Source organism: Zonotrichia albicollis, chromosome 5 (genome assembly GCF_047830755.1).
Source record: "Zonotrichia albicollis isolate bZonAlb1 chromosome 5, bZonAlb1.hap1, whole genome shotgun sequence".
NCBI classification, from domain to species: domain Eukaryota; kingdom Metazoa; phylum Chordata; class Aves; order Passeriformes; family Passerellidae; genus Zonotrichia; species Zonotrichia albicollis.
This window is the reverse complement of record NC_133823.1, coordinates 22,962,868-22,990,381: the sequence shown is the minus strand read 5'-3', so window position 1 is coordinate 22,990,381 and position 27,514 is coordinate 22,962,868. Positions and strand designations below refer to the sequence as shown.

The following is a 27,514-nucleotide window of genomic DNA, read 5'->3' as shown; positions in this document are numbered from 1 at the left end:
GGGCCCTATATGAGTGTGAATCCCAAACATTGGAGTGCCTCTGTTGTCTTCATACATCAGACTAGCAAGAAGATTATTTCCAGACAGTTTTCCTCCTTGTAGCCTAAGCCTCTTACCAGCATCTGCTAGATTCATACAGTCATATCTGTATGACAGATTACTGCAGAGGGAAACTACTGTTGACCCCAGAAAGAGTAAGAGCAACATAGTTCAAGCCATGGTAAAGAATGGAGCCAAAATGCTTCACCCATCCATAATCCACTGGAACAGTCTAGTGAAGTTTTGCAAGACTATGTGTTTCTGTAAAAATACTCAGTTATGCTACTGAATTGCAGCATAGCTTAACAAGTACTTGAACATGGAAAACATTCACACAGACCAGAGAGAAAACTCCTACATTCTACCTAAAACTTCTCTTTCACCCAAAGAAATTGAAACTCCTGTATTGTAAATAGAAAGCACATGGCTAATTCATCAATGCCAACATCACTGGGTGATTGTATTTGATGTGGCTGGTGCTATGTTGACGAGAAAACAATAAACTGTGAAAAATGTCACTTCTCAAAAATTAGCTGGCTAGCTTTCAGTAGGAGATAGATTGTTGTAACAGCTGTGGTATGGTGACTTTGATGAATTAGATTTTTGTTCTTCTGGAATAATTCTGAAGAATGCATCTCCTCACACCACCATGGAAGCAAATTCATTTGCTTACTGAAATCCTCTTAAATGACAAAATCTTTCTTATTACCTGTGTTTTGATGGCTTTAGAGAATGTGGAAAAAAAAAATCGCTTTCACTTCTTTCAGTCAACCTGTTTTTTGGCTCCTACATATTTTTTCTTTTTAGGGGGAATAAGGTCTATTAAGGAAAAATAAAAATATTGTGGGTACATAACACAGTATCATATGAATGTAACCTTCAGAGACAAATTTTTTCACCTTGCCTCAGCGGAAACATCAGCTTTTGAAGATTGACAAACTCAGGAGCAGGAACATAAAACAACTTTTGCTCCATTAGCACCAAAGAATCCTACCATCATGCTCCTTTTATCTGCCTATAGAGGCAAATACTCTGAATGAGTCCCTCAGGGAATTAAGAAAAAATACAGCTGCCACAGACACTTCTCATTTGAGTTGCAATGAAGAACATCAACTAGAGTGGATACATCTCCATAAAAGAGAGCAGTTACAACAATGAGTTTAAAAGAGAACAAAAATAATAGCCAAGGTACTGAAGTATTTGAAATGGAAATAAATTCACCAAAGATAAAATCCCAATCTCTTTCAACTATCATGAGGTTGAAGAAAGATTTGTTTGAAGAATTCCAGGATAAGGAAAAAAAGCTTGTGCAGATACACTACATTAAAACTTAAAACTGCAAAGCAGGTGCTTTCATCTATGGACTGCCATATGTGGTCAAATACTGGAAAATAAAATTCCCTACATGCAAGTCTATTCAGATACTTCTGGCATTTGCCTATGAGATTTAAAAGGCACAAATATGCATGCAGCTAATGTAAAGACACTCCAGTCGTTCTAACTGCATTATACCTAAATCACTTGTTAATGGTTGATGCTGTATACAACCTATGCCACCTCCAAAATAACTTGGAATCAGTAAATTCTCAAAAAGCATAAAGCATCATGGAAAAAAACATAGGAAGCACACTTACAAAGATTATTCCAATCACAGAAATAAAGCAGAATTCAGGAATGCAATACAGATTTTTTTCACTCTTTCTTCCGAAACAATTCCCTATATATTTTTTAATGATGCACCACCTGTTCTATTTCCCCAGTTTAACAAGGAAAGAGGGATGTAGCAAAGAAAAGAATTTGCAAGAAAAGATTATGTCTAGTTCTTGAAAAGAGAAATTTCACACAAATCACCATCAGTTTCCATAAAGAACTTCTATTACTGTGACTTCGAAAACAAAATCATTAAGCCGGTGAAGTGCTCAGACAGGCATACAGCAGCTTTATTTCCAAGTTTGTGCTTTTATTAGATATATTAACTGGGGAGCTGCACAGTACCTCACTTACTATCTCAGTACCCTGTGCCATCAATCTAAGATCTCAGTCCTAATGGCCTGTCACACAAAACACTGGACTACCTGGATTCTAAATTCCCTTTAAACTCCAAGTACAGCCTCATTGCACAAAGAGAAATCTTCCTTCCTTCCTTGACAAGTGCTGCACAGAAACAAGCAAATTCAACCAATAAAACATTTAACCAGGGAAGCAAAAGTTCCTGAAATCTGACCTACAACAGAACAGGGGCTACCCCCAGCCAAGAAAACTTTAAAATCCAAGCATGTTATACCTGTGCCTTTCTGAGCTATACTCCAGCAAGTCACACACTCCTCTCAGCTATTTCCTAGTTTCAGTCAAATTATGCAAGTTAAAATGAAGTCCACCAGAGCTGAACAGGTGAATCCAAAGGCAGAATGTAGTTCCATGTAACAACTTAAAATCTCCAAGCATTTACCAAACTCATTAGTTTATTTAAATTCATTACTTTCTTCTGACATAACTGGTTTTCAAGACTATAAAAGGATTTTGGAAGAAGCTGGTGACAGTATAAAAAAAAAAAAAAGGTTCTTCACATTCCCATCTAGGGAGAAAAAAATTTGGATGCGATGGCAATACCAGATTATACTTAACATGCCCTAAGGGCAGAGACCTAGCATTCAGAGTGGATTAGAAAAAATCAGGATAATTGATCCACACAGCTGGAAGTGGAAATGTTGAGGTAATTTTCTCTTTGGAGACTGGCTAATCAGTCAGAGTACCAGAACGAAAACCACAGGCCTGACTTGTGCCTTTTTCCTATTAAAAAAGGAAGCTACAGTTGCACTTTCTCAATGAGTAGGAATGCAAATAATACATTATGCATAACAAAAGTTACTGAACTGGTACATGCTACTCTTGGTTCTTTTGGAGTACTTTCTTTCAATATTCCCTCTCACCTATAAAAAAACTGTACCATTATTAATATCAACCTGTGAAACTAAAGTAGCAAACTAAGATCATTCCAATTGCTGGAATCCACAATCTCAGTGTACATATCTAATACTACTGAACTAAAACAGAGCTTAAGTCCAGTATAGTGATACAACTCCTGTTTCACAAAAGTCTGTGTACAGAGAAGTAGAAGAATCTACCCTTAAAATTTGGCTTTTCTTAGCTGTAATTGATCTATAAAATGAAGAACTGTTACAGAGAAATAGTGCAACTTCTGAAAATTTCTACATTTTCCCTAGGCTTATTCACTTGCTAGAATTGCAGCCTTCCAACAACACCAGTTTATTTTCGTTAAAATATCATGCTGAAGAAAGAAACTGATTTCTACATCAAACTCATGAGTGCTCATACCCATGACAGTTTTTCATGAGTCAAAGCAGAAAAGAGCTAAATTCCTCTCATTTACACTGGGAGCAGCCATCATGAAAGTGTACAAAATAATGCAAAAAGAATTTTTAACTCAATAGTTCTCTGTTAGATTGTCAGTACTTTATAGTACTTTATCAATACTAGCAAAAATAATGAATCCTAACTGCTTTACCTAAAGCTAAACTGGGTGGCCAGGGAGAAGGAACCAACAAAATAAAAACAACAAAACAAAACAAAAAACCCAAAAAACCCCAAAAAAACCAACCAAACAAAAACAAAATCTCAAAACCATTTCCTGAGGGTGATTTATGATCTGTATCCTACACAGTCATGGAAAAACCTTCCAACTGACATTCCATACTGCTTGTATGCATCCCTCCTTCCAAACAACTATATTTGCTTTTAGAAATGTGTTTAACTAATCTTGATTTCAATAGGCACAGCTAGAAAGGTGAAAAAAATGACAGTAAGAACAGTCCAAAAAACAGCCTAGAATTTTCCCTGTAGTTCAAGAGGCAAAGTTACACCCTAAATATGCCCATCTCAAGATACCCATAACAGAGAAAAAAAGTACTTAAAGGCATTGATCTACCAGCTAACTCCTGGCCTTGGAAAAGGAATCCAAAACTACAGAGCTGAAAACCCTATTAAGCGTGACAAACACTAGGCCAAATAATTTCTGTGTGATTACTGAATGATGCTGTCCAGTGTGGGGCCCAGTAGAGGTGTATCAGAGAATGATTTGATTCCCAGTAGGGAAGTAGTTCCTCACTCAGCTTTGTAAAGAAGAGCCAGTTCAGGTGACTGCCTTCTCCAGATGTTCCTCTCCTCATATCGCCTCTCTCTTAAATGGAATCTGAACACTGACTGCAGAGGGAAGCAGAAATGCTTCAAGGAAAAACTTCCCCTGCACTTTCTGGAAATCACAGAATCCAACCACCTACTCTAGTAATTCAGGAACAAGTTTCTACAACAAAATTTTACACCTCTTGACCTCAGCTAGGATTAACAATGCACTTAAACTCCCACATAGGATTAGTCATCTGGGAGCTGCATGGGTAATACAGTTTTACACATCATTCAGAGTATCATAAATCAAAATTAAAAATCCAGCATGAAAGAAAATCTCAGAATCATCTGTGTAACCCCCCCTTCCAGGGAAGGAACTGATGACTTAAGAATTCTTAAATAGTAGTTTGGATTTTCCTTCACATTTATGACAGATGTAATCTGAATCATAGTATCATTTAGGTTGGAAAAGACCATCAAGCCCAACCATTAAGTAATTAAATACAGGATTTCTACTGTAATTGATTTAACCTTTTCTTTGAATTTCTAAGCTTCTTGTGAGAAAGTGACAGTTCAGACAAATTCCAAGAGGCATTTTTAACCACCACTGGTTAATCACTCTACATCCACATGCAACTGTCAAACACAAATAGAAAAATGAAACATAGAATTAAAAATCATTTGGAACAAAAATTTTGCTCCAAGGGAGTTTATTTCATAAATAAAGCTTGTTCTGCTACACCAGAGAGCTACATCGTGCACTGGGAGGAAATGACTGGAAAATTTCAAGTGGCAGGCCTGACGAAAAGCAAGTATGAATGATGGTAGGTACAGTTGAAGCATTAATTAAGCCTATCAAAGCATAAATGTGAAGATGTTAACCACAGCCTTCTGCATGGCACCTGCTAAGCTGCCAAGCTGAACTACTCAGTGGAGTAGTCCAGAGAGACCAGAAATGTATGTATGCTGTCAAAAAAATGAAAAACCAGCTTAATTCCTTTCTCTGCCTACACAAGCTTTATTATGAAAGAGAAGAGGGAAATTTCTAAGTCTGCAGAGGAAAGCACCGAAAAAATACATTTAATTCTTAAATTACACCTACCCCCTATCTATCTACCATCAGCTATAAATCTTAATTTATCTGATAGATATATGGGTTTGTGTCATTTTGAATTGACGTCAGATGTGAATCAAAACTGTACTGACTCACACCAGCCTTCAGTATCCTAGCATTTTGTGCTCAGCTTTTAATCACACACTGACATCTAGAAAGTCCCATGCAGAGATGTGGATTTTTATATTACGAGAGTCCATGCATCTGATATGGAAATTGCCAGCTCAAAGAGGGTCTTGGTGGATCCAGTATATGGCAACAATTGTCTTTATTACTAATAATTTACTGAGGTTATTTATTATAATGCTGTTTCAATTTTCTATTGGTCTTTGACCCCTTTATTTGTAATGCTATGCATGAAATGAACTCGAATAATTTAGGAAGTTTAATGCATTAAAAGCAGGACATACTATGTAGGCAGGCATTTACTGCAGCACAAAAAATTTTCTTAAATCTCCATGTCGACTTTCTCCTTTAGCTTATCTATGGCAATTTATTTTTATAATTTTCAGTGAAGAAATGGGTAGAGATATTTTTTTATATCACTGGCTTTTGCAGATGAGGAAGTTGTTCTTCACTATCATAGTCACAGAAAAGGAATAGCTTGGGGCTCTCTGAGTTTCCTCCAGGGAGTTGCAGAAATAAACACTGCCTGCTCTTATTTCTGCAGTCAGCATTACACAAATGTAACGAATGAGAGGATTTAGTCCATAGCTCATTCAAAATGGAAACTGCCTTGTAAGTGGCTAATAAATGTGGTCTGATTTGCTTTGTCCCACAGAATTAACAGCAACTGTCATTTTAAGAGGGCTCAAAATTTTCTGTTAGAATCATCTTTTATAATTATCTTCAATCAATTTGAAAATATTGGCATAGAAAAAAATTAAACTCACAAGTTGCAATATATATTATTTATAGAACCAAAGATCATAAAACCCCATTACTGTATGAATGTGACTGATGTGATTACAAAGGCCACAGTCACTACTTAGCCATGCAGATTTAGAGATCCTCCACAATTTCTAGGAAGAACTGGAAGTTTATTTTCTGAATAGTATCATGTGTCCTCAGCTACACCATGCTTACAAAACTTAGCACATTTTTACGACCTTCCTCTGGTTCTCATGGCACAGAAATATAACAAAGTTAACCTGCATGGCAGCAAGTTTAACACAGCACTTGTTTAGCCTGAAGCATCAATTTGGGAACAGTGTTGAGGTTTGTTGAAGATACTGTTATTCTGTGTGGTTCCAAAGAAATCCGTAAACCCAGGTATCTTTTAAGATGAACAGCTGACCACTCAGGTCTCTTTCCACTTCCAGAGAACAAGCAAGGAGTCTGAGGCAAATGGATCAACTGAAAACCTCATGTCTCCTAAGGCAATCCCCTCTGTTGTGACTGAGTACAAGCATAAAGCATATAAACTGAGAAAACACATACTAAAATCACACAAAGTACAAAGAAGCTGTTGAGACTTTGTGTGTTTTGAATTTTCTGTTCATTTAAAAGGGAAAAAAAGAGTAAAACCTGAAATAGTTATCAGTGTTTCACTACCAAACCTGAAATTTATTGCAAAAGTTTTGCTGCCATATGCCTAAGAGTTACTTTGGGCAAATGCCAGAAATAAAAGGTGGTCTGTGAAGACACCTGTTGAGAAAGAAAAAAAATTGCTGTGAAGTAGAAATTTCTATAGGATCACCAAGCCAAATGCTCAGGGTAAGGTCAGGAATTGAGATAGCTGCTCCTTGAGCTTAGACATTTATATTTCGAACGATTCTGAAAAGGAGGAGATCTGACCAGCTATCAAAATACAACAACTGTTGCAAAAATGCTCAATATTGCCACAGGTTATGTTTAATCACAGATGAAAAATGCACAATCTTGCTCATTTCTTCTCTTGTGATTATTCCAATTCATTTGTTTTATAGCAACTGAGTTGCCATTGTATCTGAGGTTGAAAAACTTGCAGTTGGATGAGATTAATTTTATGGATATCCAGAGACATTGCTACTTATTACACACTTGCCTAGGAAGCCTCAGTCTCTAACTGGAAACATAGAAGAAAACAAAATATGAAACACCATCAAAGACAAAGCAACACAGCAGGATAAAAAAGCCTTTTACCAATTTCTCACAAGGGTGGTTTTCAATAGCCCCTATCAGGCCTATTTCTTCTAACTCAAATTCCCTTCACTGTTCTGCCTGGAATTCTCTTTGCCTTTTGTGATATAGGAACAGAAAATTAGGTGAGGAAAAATCAGAGACATAACAGCAACCTGAAATTCTTTACAGATCAGGATAACAGCTTTTCTTATGGTATATTGGTGCAAGTTTTTATGGGTGCAAAAATCAGAAGTGTGATGACAAAGACATTTGGAAGGAATTATATCAGACTAAAGAATAATTGAAATTTTCTACCTGCAGTCCTAAGCTTTTCCCCTTTGTTATCTTAAGGCAAGTCTTTTGAGAGCTAGGAAAATTTAAAATTAATTGACAGTTGAAATTTCAAAGATCTACATTTCAGGTTTTATCACGTGATGATATTTGAAACTTACAGAAGAATAATCTCCAATTTAGACACTTTTTTCCTTCAGCAGAAGAATCTGTCTCTATTTCTTGTAGATGAAACAAGGATGTCAGAAGGAATGGGATTTAATCAAGGCACATGGTCACCTAGAGCAGTCATGACACTCCATGCCTCCTGAAAGTTTTGTAAATGCATAAAGTACTCTGCAGACTGACTGTCATGGAGAAATGAAGAAGAAATTTCCACATTTCTCTGTTTATGGAGAAATGCTCTGTGGTTATTTCCGTATTCTGAAACTTAATTCTGAAGAAGTGAAGCTTTACCACCCACACATGGCAACTTCCGGGATAGTTTGCTTGGACATTGAGCTTGATCTTGCCCAGCTTGGGAAAAATGGCAGGGAAAAAAATTCTGTTTGCTTCAATTTTTCAATGGAAAACAGTAAAAATCTGCTACCTATTTAACCTAGAAATGTACAAAACCCCACAGTTCATTTGGCCTCCTCACTGTATTCACAAGATGAGGTTTTTTTTAACCGTTTGGTAATTTTGGGGTAGAGGGTTTGGTGTGGGTTTTCTTTAGGATGTGTGTGTGTGTGTGCGTATCTGTACTTTTTTCCAAGTTCTAGCACTATTTACAAAGCAACATTGTCATACAAAGTGTCTGCAAAAGCTGCCTATCATCTCATTCTCCAATGTTTGTGCACTCTTTTCCTCTTTTATTTGAGTAGATGCGATAGGCTATTTCAATTTTAAACCCAAGCTGAAATAGTCACAACTCTGAATTTGGTCTCTGTTATACAGAGCTTGTTATGAGGAAAAAAAGGAGTTGTACCAGTGTACACTTCTTTAGTATTACTAGTGCCTTTAAAATAACCAGTTAATTGTGGTTTTATAAACTCCTTAATAACTGTGTTACTCATTAGCAGTAAACCCCTTATTTTATTGATTTTTGATGCTGTATCTTCCTGGGAACTTAGATTTCTGACTGCAATTCCTCTCACTGTTATAATTATTCTTAAAGTATCTTTAAGAACTAGAATGAACACATTCAAAGAAAATGTAAGCCTTGGAGAAAGTAGCCACTTGCTTTTGTGAGAGCTACACCAGGTTTAGGTTACATGTGGCAGATACACCTCACTATCCTCACACACTATCCCATAAAATCCAATACACATTTAAGCAAAAAGGCTTCTACAGGAGCTAAATAAGACTCTGGAGAAATAACTTAGAACACTAATAGCCTTCTAATAGACCTCTACAGGGCTGTAAAAGTACTTTTAAAGCACATGGCACTTGCAGTTACATATTTCCCATTCAAAGCAGGAAGGTATGACTGTGACTGAAAAGATTTAAACATTCAGCCACATGACAACTTTCAGAAAGCAAAGCCAAATTTTATACCCGGTCATTTTCAAGCAGGAAGAAGCAGCACTCAGTGAAGTGCTAAGCACTACTGACAGCTCACATCACACATGAGGAGAAATGCATTCAGACTAAGTTTGCCCATAACAACCCCATTAGACACAGCAATTTCAATTCCATGGCTCTGAAGTACCTTCATGATTTTCAGATCCCACAACAAATCTCTTCAAGAAAACAACTTCTACTCATCTACACAGATCAATCACTCTAAGAGAAACTGGAATATGAAGTCAGAAATCTGATAATGGTTTTAGCACATCCAAGCAGGTTTCTTGATACTGACGATCTGCTCCTCACCAGATGACTTCCAACTACTTGTAATTGTAAATATGGACACTGGATGATGATCCATTGCTGATATCACCCTGGAATTCCAGAGCCTGCCCAGGTAAAAGCATTGAAATAGAGTGCATCAAATGAAGTGTTGTTAGCAGGTCAAGGGAGGTGATTTTCCCTCTCTGCTCCACTCTTGTGAGACCCCATCTGGACTACTGTGCCCACCTCTGGGGCCTACAGTGTCAGAAAATACATGGACCTATTGGAGAAAGCCCAGGGGACCACAGAGATGATGGAAGGGATGGAGCAGCTCTTCTACGTAGACAGGCTGAGAAAGCTGGGGTTATCCAGAAAAGGTTCCAGAAAGATTTTACTGCAGCCTTTCAATACCCAAAGGGGCCCTGAAAGAAGGTATGGAGAAATATACTTTTTTTTTACCAAGGTCTGTAGTGACAGGACAAGGGGTAATGACTTTAAACTAAAAGAAAGTTCATACTGGATATAAGAAAGAATTTTTAAATTATGAGAGTGGTGAAATACTGGAACAGATTGTCCAGAAAAGCTATGGATGACTCATCTCTAGAAGTTTTCTCAATCTTAGTTTTCTCTAAGTGTTCAAGGACATACTGGATGGATTTGAGCCATCTGGTCTAGTGGAAGATGTCCCTGCCTATGGCAGAGTGATTGGAAGTAAATGATCCAATAATTTCCTTTCTCACCCAAACCATTTTGAGAGTCTGGGATTCTACAAAATTCTCCTCTAATTGCAGGTACTCAAGGCATACAATTTATAATTTACCAGTGGAAACATTTTTAAAACACACTGAAAACTTACGTATATTTTGTCTGAAAAACATAGGCAAATCAATCTGGGAGGGCCCTTCAAGCTACACTATCAAGTGCTATAAATCATTACTATACTTCAAAAGTCACTATGCTGTGCACATATATTATCACATTTAGTCACTTGGTTTCCAATACCCATGAGACAGCAGGCATATACTTCTTTCAATGAATGGGACACTGCAGACAGTTTGCCTGACTACTCAAAAGAAATGTATTATGAATAGATTTTAGAAAGATGCATTATTTCATATATATATATATATATATATTTTTCAGGCAATAAATCCTAAAGGTATGAATGAAACTGACAGAAAAATGAATTGTATCCATTATAAAAAAATTATTCTGTGATAGTCACTGCAGCCAATTTCTAGGACCTCTGTCATAACACTTTACCTTGCCCAAAATGCATTGAACAACGCAGTCAAGTGAAACAGGAGAGAATTAAAAGAAAGGACTCAGAGGTTCCATAAGGACTCAGAGGTTCCATATGGCAACACTACAGCTTTCTAATACAGAAAATTGAGATGCAGTATCTTAGCATGTTTTTTAATTAATTAATTATGACTGTTGTATGGAAGAATGAAGAAACTCAACACAAAATATGTACAACATCAAACAAACAGTGCATCTCATTTATGCATTGTAAATAGTCTGGTTCTTTTTGGGAACTTGTCACAGGCTCTTTATTTTGCTTTGTTTTTAAGGGGAAATCCTGCATTTTTCATACATCTGAGAAACAAACAAAAAAAAATAAGGGTCCTTCTGACAGTAATAAAGAGAAACCAAAATATACCAACAGGATTTCAGAGTAACCATAAGTTGCTATCATAAATATACGAGGAGTTACCGGATAGCCATTTCGCCCTGGTGGACCCTGGTTGAATGAGATGAAATGGTATGACACATTAACAACACAGTCATGACATATGACATAACAAACATGCAGAGTACATTACCAGGAAATTATAATTTGTGTATTGCTTGACTTTTTTGCATGAGATGGTATTTCAAACCAAGAAATATGAGTTGGGTACTACACAGTGAAGAAATGAGGCTTTGGCAATGGAAATTATGTGTTTCAACTTATATAAACCCTTTGATTAAAAAGCTACGGACTACTTCTGATGCCCAGTGAATTTCTGGTTTTTTATGAAGAGAATTATCCATGTAAACTGATGGGCAATATGTAGTTAATTAAAAAAAAAAAAAGGTTTAGTCATTAGGCAATAACATATTAGATTCCACTAGAACATAGATGCCAAAGAAGAAATCTGAGATTGCTGTAAAAGATCATAAAAATATTCAAAATCCCCAGCCTCTGACTGCTATTACATGTGCCACTCAGTAGTCATGTACAAGGAAAATAAACAGAACAACTGTGGCAGCCTTTGAAAGAACAACATACACCTAATTCTCCAGTTTAATGCAGGATATGCAAATATTTGATATTTTAAATTAAAACTACTACCACAGTCTCCCAGGTCAAAACAACACTTAAGTTCACAACACTTGCCCCTAGCCAATGTCTATGCAAATAGAAATCAAGTAGGAAGGGAAACTACACTTTTTATGCCTTGTAACAACCTAGACCATTGCTGCCTGTCAGCAAGATGAAGTTTGGTAGGTTTCAAGTATGAAACTTGTAATTTGAAGTCACTACTTAAAATTATTCAGTTTTGGAACCTATTTCAGGTTTGTGCTATTATTGCCAAGATTACAACTTATTTTGGGGGGATTGTTCACTTGTTTGGGTTCTTTTAATGTACCTATACTGAAACAGTGGGGAACTAAAGTCAGAGACATTCTTAATGAGGCACACAGTTAACTCTTGCTACATTGCCTTGGTACAGGAAAATAGCTTGTATCATTATTTATGTTTGCTCTTTGTGTTTCACAGGAGGACTGCAAAAGAAATTGGGGAAAACAGTGTTTCTTTCAAATAAACAGCACCTTTATGCATTAAGCCTGGCTTTTCATTGATGGCTTGTTAAATGAATTTGTCACTATGAATTGCTGAGCACATGGCCAAAGTCTTAAAAGGGAAGTAATATCATGACTCAATATATGCAGTTTACAGTAAAATCTTTAGGTCACAGCAGGAATTCAGCACGTTAATTAAATATTCTTAAACATGCATGTATCCTGGAATAGACAGAAGATAGGCACTTGAAAATACTGTAGAAATATTGCATCTATTAAGGAAAAAAACATAGAAGCCTTCTAACTGTAAAAGAAATACTATTTTAACAGTCACATTCCTACACCCTATGATGCACATTGATGGCATGAGGTTTGAGGCATATGTGTTTAGTCCTAGCCTTCAAGTCAGACTTTTCACTTACTCTGGGAATATACAAAAAGCAAACAAAAAACATACAAAAAAGCCCAAGCAAAAACAAAACAACCTCAAATCCTCAGAAGAGAGAAAACACTTTCTCACTGGAAGAATTAGCACAAGATTCAATCGACTTACTAAATGAAATAGCACTATTTCATAATAATTTTACACAAACACTTATTTGCTCCAGTAGCAATTACAGTGAAATGAGCTGGACAGCCTCCATGCCTCTAAAAAACAGGGAGCTTGTACCCCAAAACTTTGTGATAAATGCAGAGGAAGTTACTACCCAGCAAAACTGGCCAGGTCTGGGTTTAAGATAGGATACTCACACATTTTTCTATTTCAGTAAAATATCGGTTATGAAGTCACAGGCAAAATGAACATAACATACTTACATGGAGTTGTGAATCCAAATGGCAATCTGGAGCGCTGAACATAAAGCTTTATTGGTTTAGAGACTCTTTTCTTAACGAACTTTCTGATTAAATCATTCAGCTCCAAGATACTGTGTGCGTATAAATATCAAAATTCCCTCTTGAGTATATATGACCATTTTATCAACGCTGATAACTTTAAAGGATCTAACAGATTTCTGCCTGATTCTGGAAGAACCAACAATGTATCACTGTACTTACAGGAGGTCCTGTGGGGTGGGGGAGAGGGGGAAAAGGTAAAAAAAAGAGAAAAAAGAACATGTAAGGTTATGAAGTTACTGAAGAAAGATACACACAGTCAAGCACAAGGCCTTGGGATTGTCAGTGAGCAGCACTGGTAATACAGGATCTAACATTCTCCCACTTAAGTAATCTTGTGCTTTGGTAGTGCTCTGAAACTCGTAAATACTACTGCCTAAATGCATGCACTTACCTTAACAAATCTTCAATTACAGTCAAGCAAGCTTATGAAAGTTGCTTCTCCATTTATTTCCATGCAATTTCATGCCAGTCCAAAAATACCAGCCATGGATACAATTAATTTTGTCAGGCTCCACATAAAGCACATGTAACCACACCACCAGTTTCAGTAAACCGCACTGGATCAGAGCTTGGCTGCGGAATTGCACTAAGTACCCTTGGCATTTAACCTGGGCATCTTGTCAACGATACATGTACCAGCATCCTCCAGACTTCCAGCTCTGCCTGTGAGGGGAGGTTTCAGTGGCCACCTGACTGCTGAACTTTATTTTCATCACCTTCTTCTCTCAAGGCACACATATAAAATGCTCCCCATTAAAATGTCACACTTCGTGAAGTGATATTTGCACATTTTTTCAATTATTTAGACCTCAAAGACTTTTGTGCAGCAGTTCTTGGAAACATTATCAAAGGGCCACAAATCAAATCTACTATTTCAGTCTTATTAAGGTGAGCAGCTGCAGCTCCCAAATCAATGGCATTTCATTAAGCTTTTATGTCTCTCTCTAATTTCTGAATAAAGTGAAGTGCAAAAGGAGTATAAAACAGCAGCAGCTGTACTTTGAGATTGCTTTTAATACTGACAGGCTTTTGGTTTTAACAATGCAACTTTTATTGTTCAGCAACTAAGGTAATTTCTTTATTCTGGCAAACATTCTTAAACAGCATTTTAAGGTGCAGGTCTGTTTTTAAATGAGAGATCCGTTTCCTTTATTAATAGTTTACCATGTGTTTATTTGAGATTTAAAATTAATCAATGAGAATCCCACAAAGTAATTTCCAGGATCATTTGTAATTCAATCTTGAACCACAGAATTTCTCTCTGTATCACAGCCTCTTTCTCTGAAGTAGGTACCAAGACAGCACTGAATGGAAATACAAAAGTGATTTGTATCAACTTTTGGCAGGGTTTGGTTTTAGTTTTGTGATTCAGGAAGATATGCAAATAGTTTTTAAGAGCCAGATAAATTACCATTTACATAGATAAGAAAGGCTACAGAAGATTTACAGAGATCAAGTTGATTGGAAGACTTTCCTAGCTGGCAGATTAGACAAGACAACCAAGGAGAATAGAAATGCTCATTTTCTACTGCATTGCCTCCAGAAAGTTCACCTTGATGAAAAACTCAATCCCACAAGGTAATTGATTCAATTCCTCTGAATGTCAACAGCAAGAGGTGTTCAGCATCTCATAACTTTGCCTCAAATGAAATTTCAGGCAACACACCAGCAGCAGGTTTCTATCAACAGCAACCTCCCTGGTACAGGGTAACGAACCAGCAAATGTTTTTCTTATTTCTGTTAGAACTTAACTGCTCATTTCTATAAAACAACTTCTCTCATACAGAGTAGTCTACTTATCACATTATGTCCCTGATTATCAACATTCTCAACACAAGGAATTTTATTTCCTTTGTTATTTCCTTATAAAATTGTTCTCCTCCAGCCAAAGGGGCCTGATGTAACACTGACACAGTATTCCAACTACTGACTTATGTGGAGTTATTCTAACTTGTGCGTGTGAGAGAACACCCCTGAAGGGTTTGACACTTAGAGACCTGTTACCAAAGGCACAGTTTTGAGCATTATGAAGTGTGCCTGCAAATTAAGGGTGCCCAAGACCAGAGAAATATCTTGAAGGCCACCAGATACATGCCAAAGGTCACAATATTTTACCAGAGATGTTTCAGATTTCTTTTTCAGAGCACACATGCAGTACAACTAAAAATCAAGGCATGCTGGGTACACATCCTCACAAAAACATCAAATGACAACAGATCTTATGAAATTAAAAACTTACCAGTCTCTCCTCTTCTTCCCCGCTTACCTCTTTTCCCTGGAGGACCTAAAAAGAAGATGGTGGATAGTAACTTTTCCCCTTGAAATTACATGTAGAATATAATTTGTTTGGATGTAAGGGCATTAGACTGATCTACTACATGATGTTCAGAGACTTCGTCTGAGCAGGGGTAAAAGATAATCCAAACAAAATTTAGGAAGTCTGGAATAAATTGGCAGCTATGGTACTCACTAGAGGCTCCCTGAAAAATGGCTGGGAGAAACTTTAAAGGTCATCCAGTTCATCCCTCTTTTTCAAGGAAAAAGTTAGGCACATCTAAATTTTTATTGCAACTTCCACAGGCTTTTTTTATCCCCCAATATTTCACTGTTCTGATGAATGGAACATTTTTCTTTATGGCCAACTTGCTGCACTGAAGCCCATCAATTCTTGTGCTTTCCACCATGAACCCTATAGAAGAAATTGCTCCTTTTCTTTTCTCAAAAACGTCTTTGTATTCCTCAGAATTGCTGCACCCTTTCTTCAGTCATCCTAAACCAAATATATTGTAGGACATTAAGTTGTATTAAATTATCCCTGTATTAAGCCAAAAGATTAGTATTTATTTGTAAAAGTAAATTCTCTAGAATTTGCTTTCAGCCTCTATCTGAAAACATGCAATAGATGAAGAAATCATCACCTGGCTTGCCATCCCCCAAACATTTTACAACAATGTATGTGTTGCCACACCCAGTGCATGGTGCTTTGCCTCCAGTTTATATTTGCTTATTTATCAGACAACACAATGGCTTAGTCACTGCATGCTTTTTGCTGAGAAGTCTTTACTTCTCATTGTCCTTTCTCCACAAATACATAATATAACCTGCTTCTGCTGTCACCTCTGAAATTAAAAAAAAAAAAATTAAAAAAGGAAAAATCCTTTTTGTCCCCTATTTCTGCCTTCAATATATTTTTCCAAAAACTGCAGATCTCAGATGTCAGACTGCAGACACTTTCCCCCCTCTACTTGGCAACCTTGACATACTGTTCCTGAAAGTGCCAGGGAAGCACACTTGCACTCCTCCATGTACAGCCTGGAGGAGAAGCAGCAGCTGTGGTGGTGACACAAGTCCTGAAACTTGGCTGCTCTGAACAGAGAGCCACAGGTGGGACTCTCAGAGCTGCACTGGAGAGGCGAGAGCACGGGTGGAATTTCCAGAAGCAGCAAGGCGTGCAGGAGCACAAGTACCTCTGCTGTGGCTGGATCTCACCGTTTGTAATGGATACGAGATGCACAGGTGGCTTTGTGCAAATGGCCTGCTACTTTGAACTTGACAAAACATCTGAAGCATCATGCCATAGCTTTTAAATAGCTTTGAATTATATATTTGCAGCAATCTGGCTTAGAAGACTAAGATGCTGAAAAGCAGCATTAGTGAAACAATTTCAAGACACATATGAAACAGCCTTAGTTCTCCAGGTGAATAAAATACGATTGCTTTCTTTAAAAAGGAAGAGGGGAGAAGAGAAGAAAAGAGAAAGGAGAAGGGAGGAAAAGAAGAAGGAAAAAGGAGGAGAGAGAAAGTAGAAAAGTAGCTCTAGTCTTGAATGCAGACAGGTTCACTCCTATCAGAGCATTATAAATTTGACTAAAATCCGTCTTGCCTGTTCCAATAATTGCAGTAGTGGCATCATGCAACAGAAGTTTAAGACAATATCATACAAGGCAAGAATAGCATGGGATATTCAGAATCAGTAGCACGAATATTTTGGCTTCATGGAAAACAGTAGAAGTGTCATTTAAGTATGGGAGAATCTTACAACTTCTTCCTGCAAGGGATATCTAAAGAAACTTCTTACACAGGGAATAGAATGTTACAGACACTGTAAAAGCATCTATATTGCACTTCCTTTTTTCTCCCCTCACAACACCAAAACTTCTCAGAGTCCCCCTGCATGCACACAGCCCTGCAGAGGTCCTCTGCAGAGATTTCCAGGGCTATACCCAAGCTCACAACACAGATGTAGAGCAACTTAGACTCAGCACAAACGTGGATGTGCAGGAGAAACTTAGAATGTTCTTCTCCAGGTAATGACATGTCATTGTGCATATAGCAATAATATCCTCCTAAACAGAGTGGTGGTATTTCCTTTTATTAAAATTCAACTGTGCTATAGGTGTACACACACACAAACAAGTCTACTACCAGATTTGCTTTTGAGAAAGGAACAGAACTTGGAAACGAAAAATTTTGGCTACACACCAGCAAAACACATTAAAGTCACTAAGAGAAAATCGTGAAGGTCACTTCAAGCTATGAATTTTAGGAAGGAATTAAATCTGTCCAGGAAACCAGACTTTCATAGAGCGCTCTGTTGCTAGTTTAGCTGTATACAGGGCCAGCAAAAAACAGCTCCAGTTCAGCTCTTTCCTTTGTCATCAAACACTGATCCCTTCTAAGATGTTATTCTAAGATTATTAGATTTAAATGTGTGAATCATCAGAAAAATTACTGTTGTTATTCTTATGTTTCCAAAGTAACCACACTGCTGAGGTTAGGAGACTGACTCTGGACTCAGACCAATATTAATGAAACCATACTACTGCCCCTGACCATCAGACCAGCAGTAGTTCTGGGCTACTGAGTGACAGGTATCTCCTTTCCCATTAAAACTTTTTTGATCTGTGCACTATTCAAGTCTGTCAAGATGGTGAAATTTGCAAAGCTTTAATTTACTGGGAGACAAGAGATGGATCTTGAAACTTTTTTTTGATTTTGATGATTATTTGAGAAAATAATTGCTGTATATTTATCTATTTACTTACTTTTTACCAATACAAACAAATTAAACTGTTTCCCACAGATGGTTTCAATTCACAGAAAAGTAACTCTGAAATTTATGGTCATCGCTAGATGACCTACTGCTTCAGAAAGTACACAAGCTTTCATGTTTTCCTGAACAGGCTGTTTTCTCTAAATCTCAACTGCTAACACATCATCTATAGCTGCAAGAGTTTCAAGCTATCAAAACCGTGGGCATTTTTCTATAAATACAAATTTTCCATCTGTCTATAATTTTATAACTTTGTACTAATTGGAGGATTTGATGGAGACTCATCACAGCAGAAGGAGAAGTGAATAAAGCTGTATTATGGACAATGTCAGCTTACATCAAGTCCACAGATTTTCACAGCTTGCACAAAACACTCAACATGACATAACTACTCTGAACTTTCCTGCCTGGCGTAAAAAAAAAAAGTCTCTTCAAGAGTATCAGAAATGTCTACGCTGAACTGAATTTATTCCAGATAATTTTAAGGGTATTTTGTTTTAAAATATATTTTCATATTAAAATATAAATATTAGGAAGAAAAATTGTAATTTGAATCTCAGCAGAGTGAGTTGGGTTAATAAACACTAATGATACTGAGCAATAAGCAAAAGTTTGTTTATAGGTGCCAACTTTGGCTAAACACTGTTTTTCCAGGATCACTACATTTACTTACCTGCAGGGAGTTAGAATAAAAAGCCACCTGGTTTTCATTTTCAACCTAATTTAGTTAAATTATATCTGAAATTATAGTATTCTATCTGAAAAAATATCTGAAATTATTTTATTCTTCCAAAATCATTTATGAAACTAATTCTTATCAGCAGAAAATTTAGAAATAATTTTTTTACATTAAATTAAAAAAAAATAATGCCACTGCTATTCCATATTTATGATGAAAATTTTGGAATTGAAATAAACTAAAAGCTTCTTTTAAAAGTCAATTATTTGTCTAAATATATCTTCTCAAGCCAAACACTTTTTGAGTCAGCCACTCAAAAAGTCGCTTTTACCTACCATAAGACTCTGTCAAAAAACCAAAAAATCACCACAAATAAACCCTCCCACACTGCACAAAATGGACAAAACCACTCATACTCTTTAAATTTATTGATGTATCTATAGCAAAAATTTCTACTTTTCAGAAACAGCAGACAGAAAAAAAAATAAAACAACTAAAAACCCACCACATTTGGTGGGTGAAACAGAGTTCCTCTATCCGCACCTGCCAGGAACATCAAATGCTTGACCATTTGGTCACCAGCTGATCTAGAATGTCAAGTTTCTCCTAATTTTGGAAAGAATTACAGTGGCATTAACAAATCAAAAGGAACATCTTTGGTTATTACAACCTCCAGAAAGCTTACTTAAGCTTTGTCACTGCAAGTAAGAGCTACACCAAACCAGCCTAAGAACAACACAAGAGTTCAGAACCCTGTTCCCTCTTTTACTGATGCCCAGCACATCATTCATATGTGGTTTCACACTTACACATGGCTATTGTTAAAGGTAACAAGTATTCCACGTGCACATGAGAAGACGACTATTTTCCTGGCTATTTCAATGGACATCCCATTTCACAGAAAGGTCACAGCAACACAGGATTTTTGCCTGTCAAGTCAGAAAAATGAATTAACACAACTACATTCTCAGAATAAATCCTGAGCTACTTTGCTGAAGGTAGCAGAATTACTTCAGTATCATCAATCATGAAACTGTCAGCCTTGCAGAAATCATCTGGATTAAAATATCCAGCAATCAGCTGAACTATACCAACCAAACCGTCCTTTCTGATTCAACTCTGACACTGGTAAAGTAACTGCTATTGGTTGCATTTCAAGCTCCATCACTCCAAGCTGTAAATGGATCCAACTCTTTCCGCTTCCAAAGTACAACCCAGCTGTCATCATTTTATCCCACTTCATGTTTCTGCCTGTCAAAGTGACTCAGGAAGGAGCAGGGCACTGAAGGGAGCCAACCCCTCACTGCTCACAGGGAGAGGAGAGCCTCCCCAGCAAACTGGCACCTCTCTCTCAGAGTTGTGGGAGCACCAGCTCTGCAGGTAGGGAGCAGAGCAGCAGCTGCTGAGCCTGACACCTCCTCTTGCTAAATACATATGCCACAAGCAGTGCGTGGCTCCAGGTAAGGCTGAGCGCCCCATCCTGCCAGCCTCCACCTGCCAGGATGGTCACCACCTCCAGCAAACAGCACCGAAACATCTCAGTGGGCTGAGCACACACCCAGTGGATGTCTTTCTGGGCAGCCTGAGATTCAACAGACACACCTGTGGTACCTTCTCACACCACTGCCATCAATGGGAAGATTTGTATCTCCAAGGCTGAGCATTTTCATATAAACTCTGCATGGATCTATTCCAGGCTACTTCATTAGCCTTTTCTGCTCTCCCCTCTTTTCTCAGCTTTTTAAACTCATGCAAAACTTGGATGACTCCTTCCTCACACTCTGCACAACCACTCCACCTGACATGTCAGTCTTCTTTGTACCTCAGTCTCTCCGTGACAGCCTGCCTGAACTTCCTACCTCATAAAATTACCTACCACATTTGGAGTCCTGGCTGGATAAATAACACCCATTGTTTCACACACAGTACATCATCTATTTGGCTCACCATGAAGTATCACTGCATTGCACGCCTTGGATACATGTCAGAAACTATTATGCAACTTGGCAGAGGAAATGTCAAAACTGAGTCTGTCTGATCCCCACAGCAAAGCAATCTGACTGCCCTAAATCAGATTAGTACCATTTCTGTACATGCCAAATATCACCTGATTAGAGACATCTAGCATAACATAATTTCACCAGTACCAGATGCCACTGAGGAAGAATCCCATTATCGTCACCTGCAAAATAGCCAGACCTGCCCGCCCACACACACACACACATATATATTTTCACAGAATCATAGAAAGGTTAGGCTTGAAAGGAATCTTAAAGATCATCTGGTTCCAACACCATGGGCAGGAATGCCACCCACTAAATCAGGGGCTCAGAGCCCCATCCAACCTGGTGTTGAACACTGTAAGAGAAGTAGCACCTGCAGCTTCTCTGGGTAACCTGTTCTACCCAGTCTTCTCTTCTCCAGGCTGGACAATCCCACTTTTCTCAGCCTGTCCTCTCAGGAGAGGGTTTCCAGCCCTCTGACCATCGTGGTGGTCTCTTCTGGACTCATCCCAAGAGATCCATATCCTTATGCTGAGGAGCTCCGTGCTGGCCACAGCATACTCTGCTGGCCTTGCTTCTCATGATGCAGTTGGCTTTCTGGGCTGTGAGTGCACACTGTTAGCTCATGTCCAGCTTGTCACCCACCAGAATCCCCAAGCCCTTCTCCACAGGGCTGCTCTCAATGAGTTCTTCTCCCAATCTCGACTCACGTCTGGGATTGCCCTGACCCAGATGCAGCATTCTGCCCTTGGACTTGTTGAACCTCATGTGTTTCTCATGGTCCTGTTGGATCTCAAGATCTCAGTCCTAAGATGCTGAGCCTCCGAGACCACCTTGGGGGGCTCGGGACTCCTGGAATGTTGCCAGAAGTGTCTGGTAGCTGGACTTTAACCCTACACAGGAGACGACAAGGATGAGGGCTTCACCGGGTGAAGGGTGGAAAGATTAGTTAATTAGAGAGTGAGACACAAGGTTTAAGATTTATGTACAGGGGGGTTTGGAGGAGTAAGATGGAGGAATTGGGGTGTGTCCTGTCCTCCTTCTGTTCCTCTTCTCCTCCATCTTCTTTGGCCACGGTGGCACCTTTGGATTGGTTATTATTGAGAGTGCACCGAGTTATAAGAATAGATGGTATTGGGGAAAAATGATAAATATTGTATACGTAACAGGGGGTATAAAGATACGTGGCGGTCCGGGGGACGGCACAGTGTGCCCATGGCTGACTGCTGAGCAGATCTCTGTCGGCTGAAAGAACATCTTTTAGATAAACAATTAATAAACATAAAACCAGAAAGAAGAACTGAAGCCTCTTCTCGTCCTTCGATACGTGGGCTGCCCCAAGGCCGCCCCGGGCCTTCCAGGCCCCTCAAACAGCCAAGATAAACCGGACATGGTCCCACTTCTACAGCTTGTCCATGTCCTCCTGGATGGCATCCTGTCCTTCTGTTGTGTCAGCAGCACTGCTCAGTTCGTGTCATCTACAAACCTGCTGAGGGTGCTCTCCATCTTGCTATCTGGGCCACTGACAGATATTAAAGAGCACCAGTCCCAAGAGGGAGCTGTGAGGGACACCACTCGTCACTAGGGGTTTTCCACCTCACCTGTAAATCCAAAGATTCTTTCCTTCTATAACAGCTACAGTCAATGGTTCACAGTAATCCTGGGTTTTGAGCACTCCCTAAACACCACACCACTTCCATTTCTCTCTCCCTCCAGCTGCACTCTTCACAGCTACAGTTTTCTGGCATGAATGTATTACACCTGTTTGGTTCTTTTCAGATTCAGGCTCTGGAGTCTCTGAAGTCACAATTTCCCTGCCAACCCCTTAGATGATTCTTTGGATTGAAGCTGCCTGAGAACTTTGTGAATGCTTCTGGTGCTGCTCCCTGGCGCTAGATGCTTGAGTTCTGAATGGATATTTCCCTTTAGATGATCTGCTGGCTACCAGCTCCCATCCCAAGCTGAAGCCCAAGTTCATTAAACACTACATAAAATATCCAGTGCATGTACCTTCTCTTAAAGCCATATTATAAGGTGGGTTATCTGCTTTCTACAGATACCACACATGACCTTATTAACACAGGTAAGCTGTTCTTTCTACAAATCCTCCCCTCACCATTTTTTCTCTGCATTTTTATGGTATGGTGATTTTCATGTTCTATAGGGACAGCAAAAGTGGAGCCACTGGTTTCCCTAACAGAGCTACAGCATATTTTGCATTTAACTGCATCCCTATGTACGACAACATTTGGCCAGGTCCTTGGCCACTTTGTAGATTTAGGAGGGCCTTCACTGACCTAATCATACATACGTCAAAACTTTCTGAATTACAGAAGTCTCACAGAGTGTTACAGTCACAAAATTCAATCATATTGATATTTTCTCTCTTTCTTTTTTGTTCAGTATTAGAAGGAGTGGGGTAAGAAACACTGCTGCTTTCATGAGCTAATTTTAGGAAGAATTAACAATGCAGAAAGAATAGCATCTTGAACTTTGCTTTTTTTACAGGTTACTGCATCACCACAGAGCTGTGGCAGAACACAAGTAACTAATGATAATTAAAACACTGTCAGAGGTGAAGATTCACATTTATAAGGCAACCAATGAAATTATGTATGTCAGATCCCAGCATTTGTATCCAGATATAATTATGATCAATTTTGCCTAAGTAGTCTGAAATAGATCTCAGTAGCCTGAGCTGGAACAGTTTGATGGTTCTTACAGACTAAATTTTATTGGTAAGGCTGTTAAACTATTTTAATGAACATGTAACACTCCAAGCACACATGGTCGTCTTGCAAACACAGAAATAGCTGCTATCACCTGGCTGACAAATATTGCAGTGTGACAGCTGAACCGTGTAGGGATAGCTATTCTATACTAGCAAGGCATGACAGTATTATCATTTCAACTGGCCATTCCATTGTATTATTATCATACCATATCAATAGCTGGCCCTATGATGCAAAAAGCATATGTCATATTGAGAAAAAACTATTTAAGCTTCATGTAACTTTTTCAGATAATAACGTGGATGAAATAAGGTGTCAGAATTAAATTACTCTTCAGCCTCAACAGAATTTGAATTAACTTTAGAAAGAAGTTTAGACGGTTTTTGAGGACACACAGCCAGCCAGATGGTAAAGTAACTACACGGTAAAATCATGGTCACATAAAAGCGAAAGCCTCAGAATTAGAAGTCCTTAAAAGCTAATCCTCCATCCACCTTTAAGGAAGTCATGTTATATCTCAGGGTCAAAGTTCTGCCATCAGGAAAATAACTAGAACAAATGATAAAAAATAATTAGAACAAAACAATGACACAAAGCATATCATCCTTCTCAAATGCAGTGCTTTGGAAGCAACAGGGCTCAAGTAGAGAGTCAAATTGTAATCCCCAAGAACAAGTCATTCTTTCCCTACTATTTACAGAGTAACACCAGCTGCAGGTAAGAACAGAGAATGACTGCAGCATTCCAGGTCGTGTAGCTGTGAAATGAGGACTTCTCCATGGCAGTCAGTACCTCCCTCACCCCCAGTGAATGGCAGCTACCTTTCCATGCAGTGGCAGGGAGCAGCCATCCATCCTGGCTGTGGCTTCAATGCTGCTTGTGTGTCTGAGTGAGTTTTCATCTAAGCCTTCCATGTGCAGGGGAGACTTTGGTCATTCCCTTCTCTGAAGGTACACTTTCACCTGAGGAAACCCATGGCCTCAAAGCTTCCTCAACCAACTAAATGTGTACATCTCTTCTCTCCCACATCACAGCAGTATGGTCACAGGCTTAGATATGTGGACCACACAAGGCCTGAAATCCCCACCATGGCAGACTTAAAAAGGCTTTTGCTATTTCCTCACAAGTCTTACACAAATTTATTCCTTCTGCTGTAACTTCCCAGCACATTCCTCATGTCTTTTTCCCTACACATTTGTTCCATCTTATTTTGTTTGCTTGTTTTGCTCTTTTTTTTTGCATTCTTTGTCCTTGCTGGCCATGTGGCTCTCAGCTGCCAGGCCCAGTAAAGCAGCAAGCCAGGTGAAACAGCTGGAACAAAAGTGCTGCTCAAGCACCCACACCAGGATTAGAAACACTCTTGGTACTCTTGGTAGATGAAACACAGGTTGCTAGTTTTGGTTTGGAACAGTTGGGATAGCTCACCTCAGTGCAAACATGGGAGATGTTTAGCATATGAAAAGAATTATTTTTCCAAGGCTTCTAACTTGGTGGAAGTTGGGTTGCCATTATTTAACGACTCATGACAACAGCAGAAGGTCACAAAGACCTGGTATCAGCAAGGTTAAATCCCAGTCTTTCACTCCAAATTACAGCTATGTGAGACTTAATTGACAAAGAAGAGGTAAAGCCAGAATATGCTTCCTTTAGCTTTCATTCTTAAACATCTGGTCCTGCTTGCAAAGAAAAAACAACAGACTGGAGTTGGTTTTTGGCAAAAAGGTAAGCCACTGAAAACCCAGTCTCACAATGACAGGGAAGAGACAATGCTAGCAACATGTCAGGTCCTCACAACCCTGATCACAATTGCTGGTGTTATTTTCACTGGCAGTAATGAAAATATAATTATCTAAGGATCACAATTCAGATTACTCTGAATGCTCATCATAGAACAGGAGTTTTCAACAAGTACAGATTTTAATTAATAAAAGTGCTTTGAAGCAATTAAAGTCTCCTTCAGTTTAAGTGCATTTGTTAAACTCAGGATATTTTTATAAGGTATCCAACTTTTCTATGTATTCTGATTTTTCTTCTCAGCTCAAGAGCACACCTAAAATCCAAAGTATTACCATGAACAAGTAAAATTCCCATCACATAATTTGCCATATCAGTTTCATATTATTCTAAAAAGTTTCTCTTGCAAAGTCACTGAGTAACGTTTCCAGGTTTTTAAAGATGAAGAACAACAACATCAACACTGTATTCAGTTAAAACTGTACAACACAAATGAAACCAATTTTTAGCATCCTGGACTATCTCCACTTACAATGTGGAGTCCAGGTGTCTCCTCTTACTGAAGATTTGATCCGCATGCTTAACTTTTAAGCCATGATTGACAAGAGTTTGTGATTATGATGACAGATTAAAGTGTTCATTGAATTCAGAGGGTTTCAATTTCAGTTGTGACAGTAGTGTACTGGGAGACAATGAAACACAATATCACAGGATTAAAGGCAGCACATAACTTGTCAGGCAGTGGTACTGCAATCATCTTGGTCTCACACACATGCTGATCACCCATTTAAACATAAAACCCTACCCTGAGCACTGCATATTCCTTTCACAGTCTTACTCACGTGCCTCCTCTCATTTCTAACATAATAAATATATCATCTGACGAGGAGCTTAGTGACAGCTGCACAAGTTAGTTCTAATTACAAAAAATAATAAGTGGTTTTAAAAAGTTCAATAAGTCTCTATTGCATAACAGCAGCAAAGCAGCACAATATTGTTTACAAGCAAAAGTAAAGACGTAAATAAAAATTGTGCTAGGATTGCCTTACTCCTAAAACAACAAATGTCAGTTTCTCCTGTATAATCTAAAAAAAACATTCCCTTTCTTGATGTACCATTCACCTACAGAAGGGAAAAACAACAAACTGCAGACAAATGCTTTCAAATATTTTGCCTGAATTAACACAGGAGGTACATAATTGAAAAAGACGAAAAATTATAAAGAGGAAGCTATATATTTACTTTGGTCTACATCTTACAGCTGCCTGTGAACTTTAGCAGTGATACAGGCTTTGGTTTCCAAGGAGATTATTCAACCTGACACCAGTAAATTATTTTTATTATCCTGGGCTACATCCTGCTCCTTAGTCTTGATTATTTCCAATAGCAAACTTACCCCCAAAAAAACCTTCAAAGAAAGGACAATATCCCATGCTTTAAACACTCTCATGAGACAACATTCATGAAATATAGCAGCTTGTCTTTCATCCACTGGACATTACTTCAGGTTGAGATGTGAGTGCAGTGCATAATGACAATAAAAGAAGACTCCAGCAGATGCCAAAACAACCAGAACCTGGATTATTGTTGCTGTGCAGGTCTCTTTCATAATTTAAGAGGATAACCAAGGGAAGTTGTACTACGTCAGGCTCAGAGTAAAGATTAAAGAATTAATGCATAAAAGTCTTTCACACCACGGCAGTGACTTATTTCATTACATTTTTTCAATGGTTTTTAAGTTTCAAAAATGTTCTGGTGCAAATGTAAATCTTAGTACACATCCCAAATATGGAGAACTTGCCGAAAGGAGTACAAGAGAATGGATGCTCTCAGCTGCTTCTCTGTGACCAGCTGTATCTACGGTAGCTTGGAAACCATCCAAGCTGTAACTTTGTCAGCCAACTGTAACCCCATGTTGAACTTAAAAGAACTTAATCCACTCTATTATTGCCTCTTCACAGGTGGAACCTGTGCCCTTTTCTTTTACCGAGATCCTCCCCATGACATAATAAGAGACACCAAAAATCAAATGACTGTCCATATTAATTTATATAGTTCATCCTCTACCCATACAAAGAAAATGAACCAGCAGCATAAATAAGTAAAAAATTCCATCTCAAGCAA

The 27,514-nt window shown here is 38.4% G+C and overlaps 1 protein-coding gene across 4 annotated transcripts in view; it reads right to left on the bottom strand.

The window, feature by feature from the left end:
* Nucleotides 1–27,514, bottom strand: part of COL25A1 (collagen type XXV alpha 1 chain) — a 295,698-nt gene that overhangs the window by 129,938 nt on the left and 138,246 nt on the right. For 3 of the 4 annotated variants that reach the window (XM_074541043.1, XM_074541046.1, XM_074541045.1), the window contains exon 1: nucleotides 13,109–13,165. In XM_074541043.1, coding sequence (XP_074397144.1) covers nucleotides 13,109–13,150 — 42 coding nt within the window. In that variant the 5' untranslated portion in view covers nucleotides 13,151–13,165. Of the gene's footprint in view, nucleotides 1–13,108; nucleotides 13,166–13,348; nucleotides 13,357–15,428; nucleotides 15,474–27,514 lie in introns of those variants that run through there. The other variant, XM_074541049.1, reaches the window with a different exon arrangement.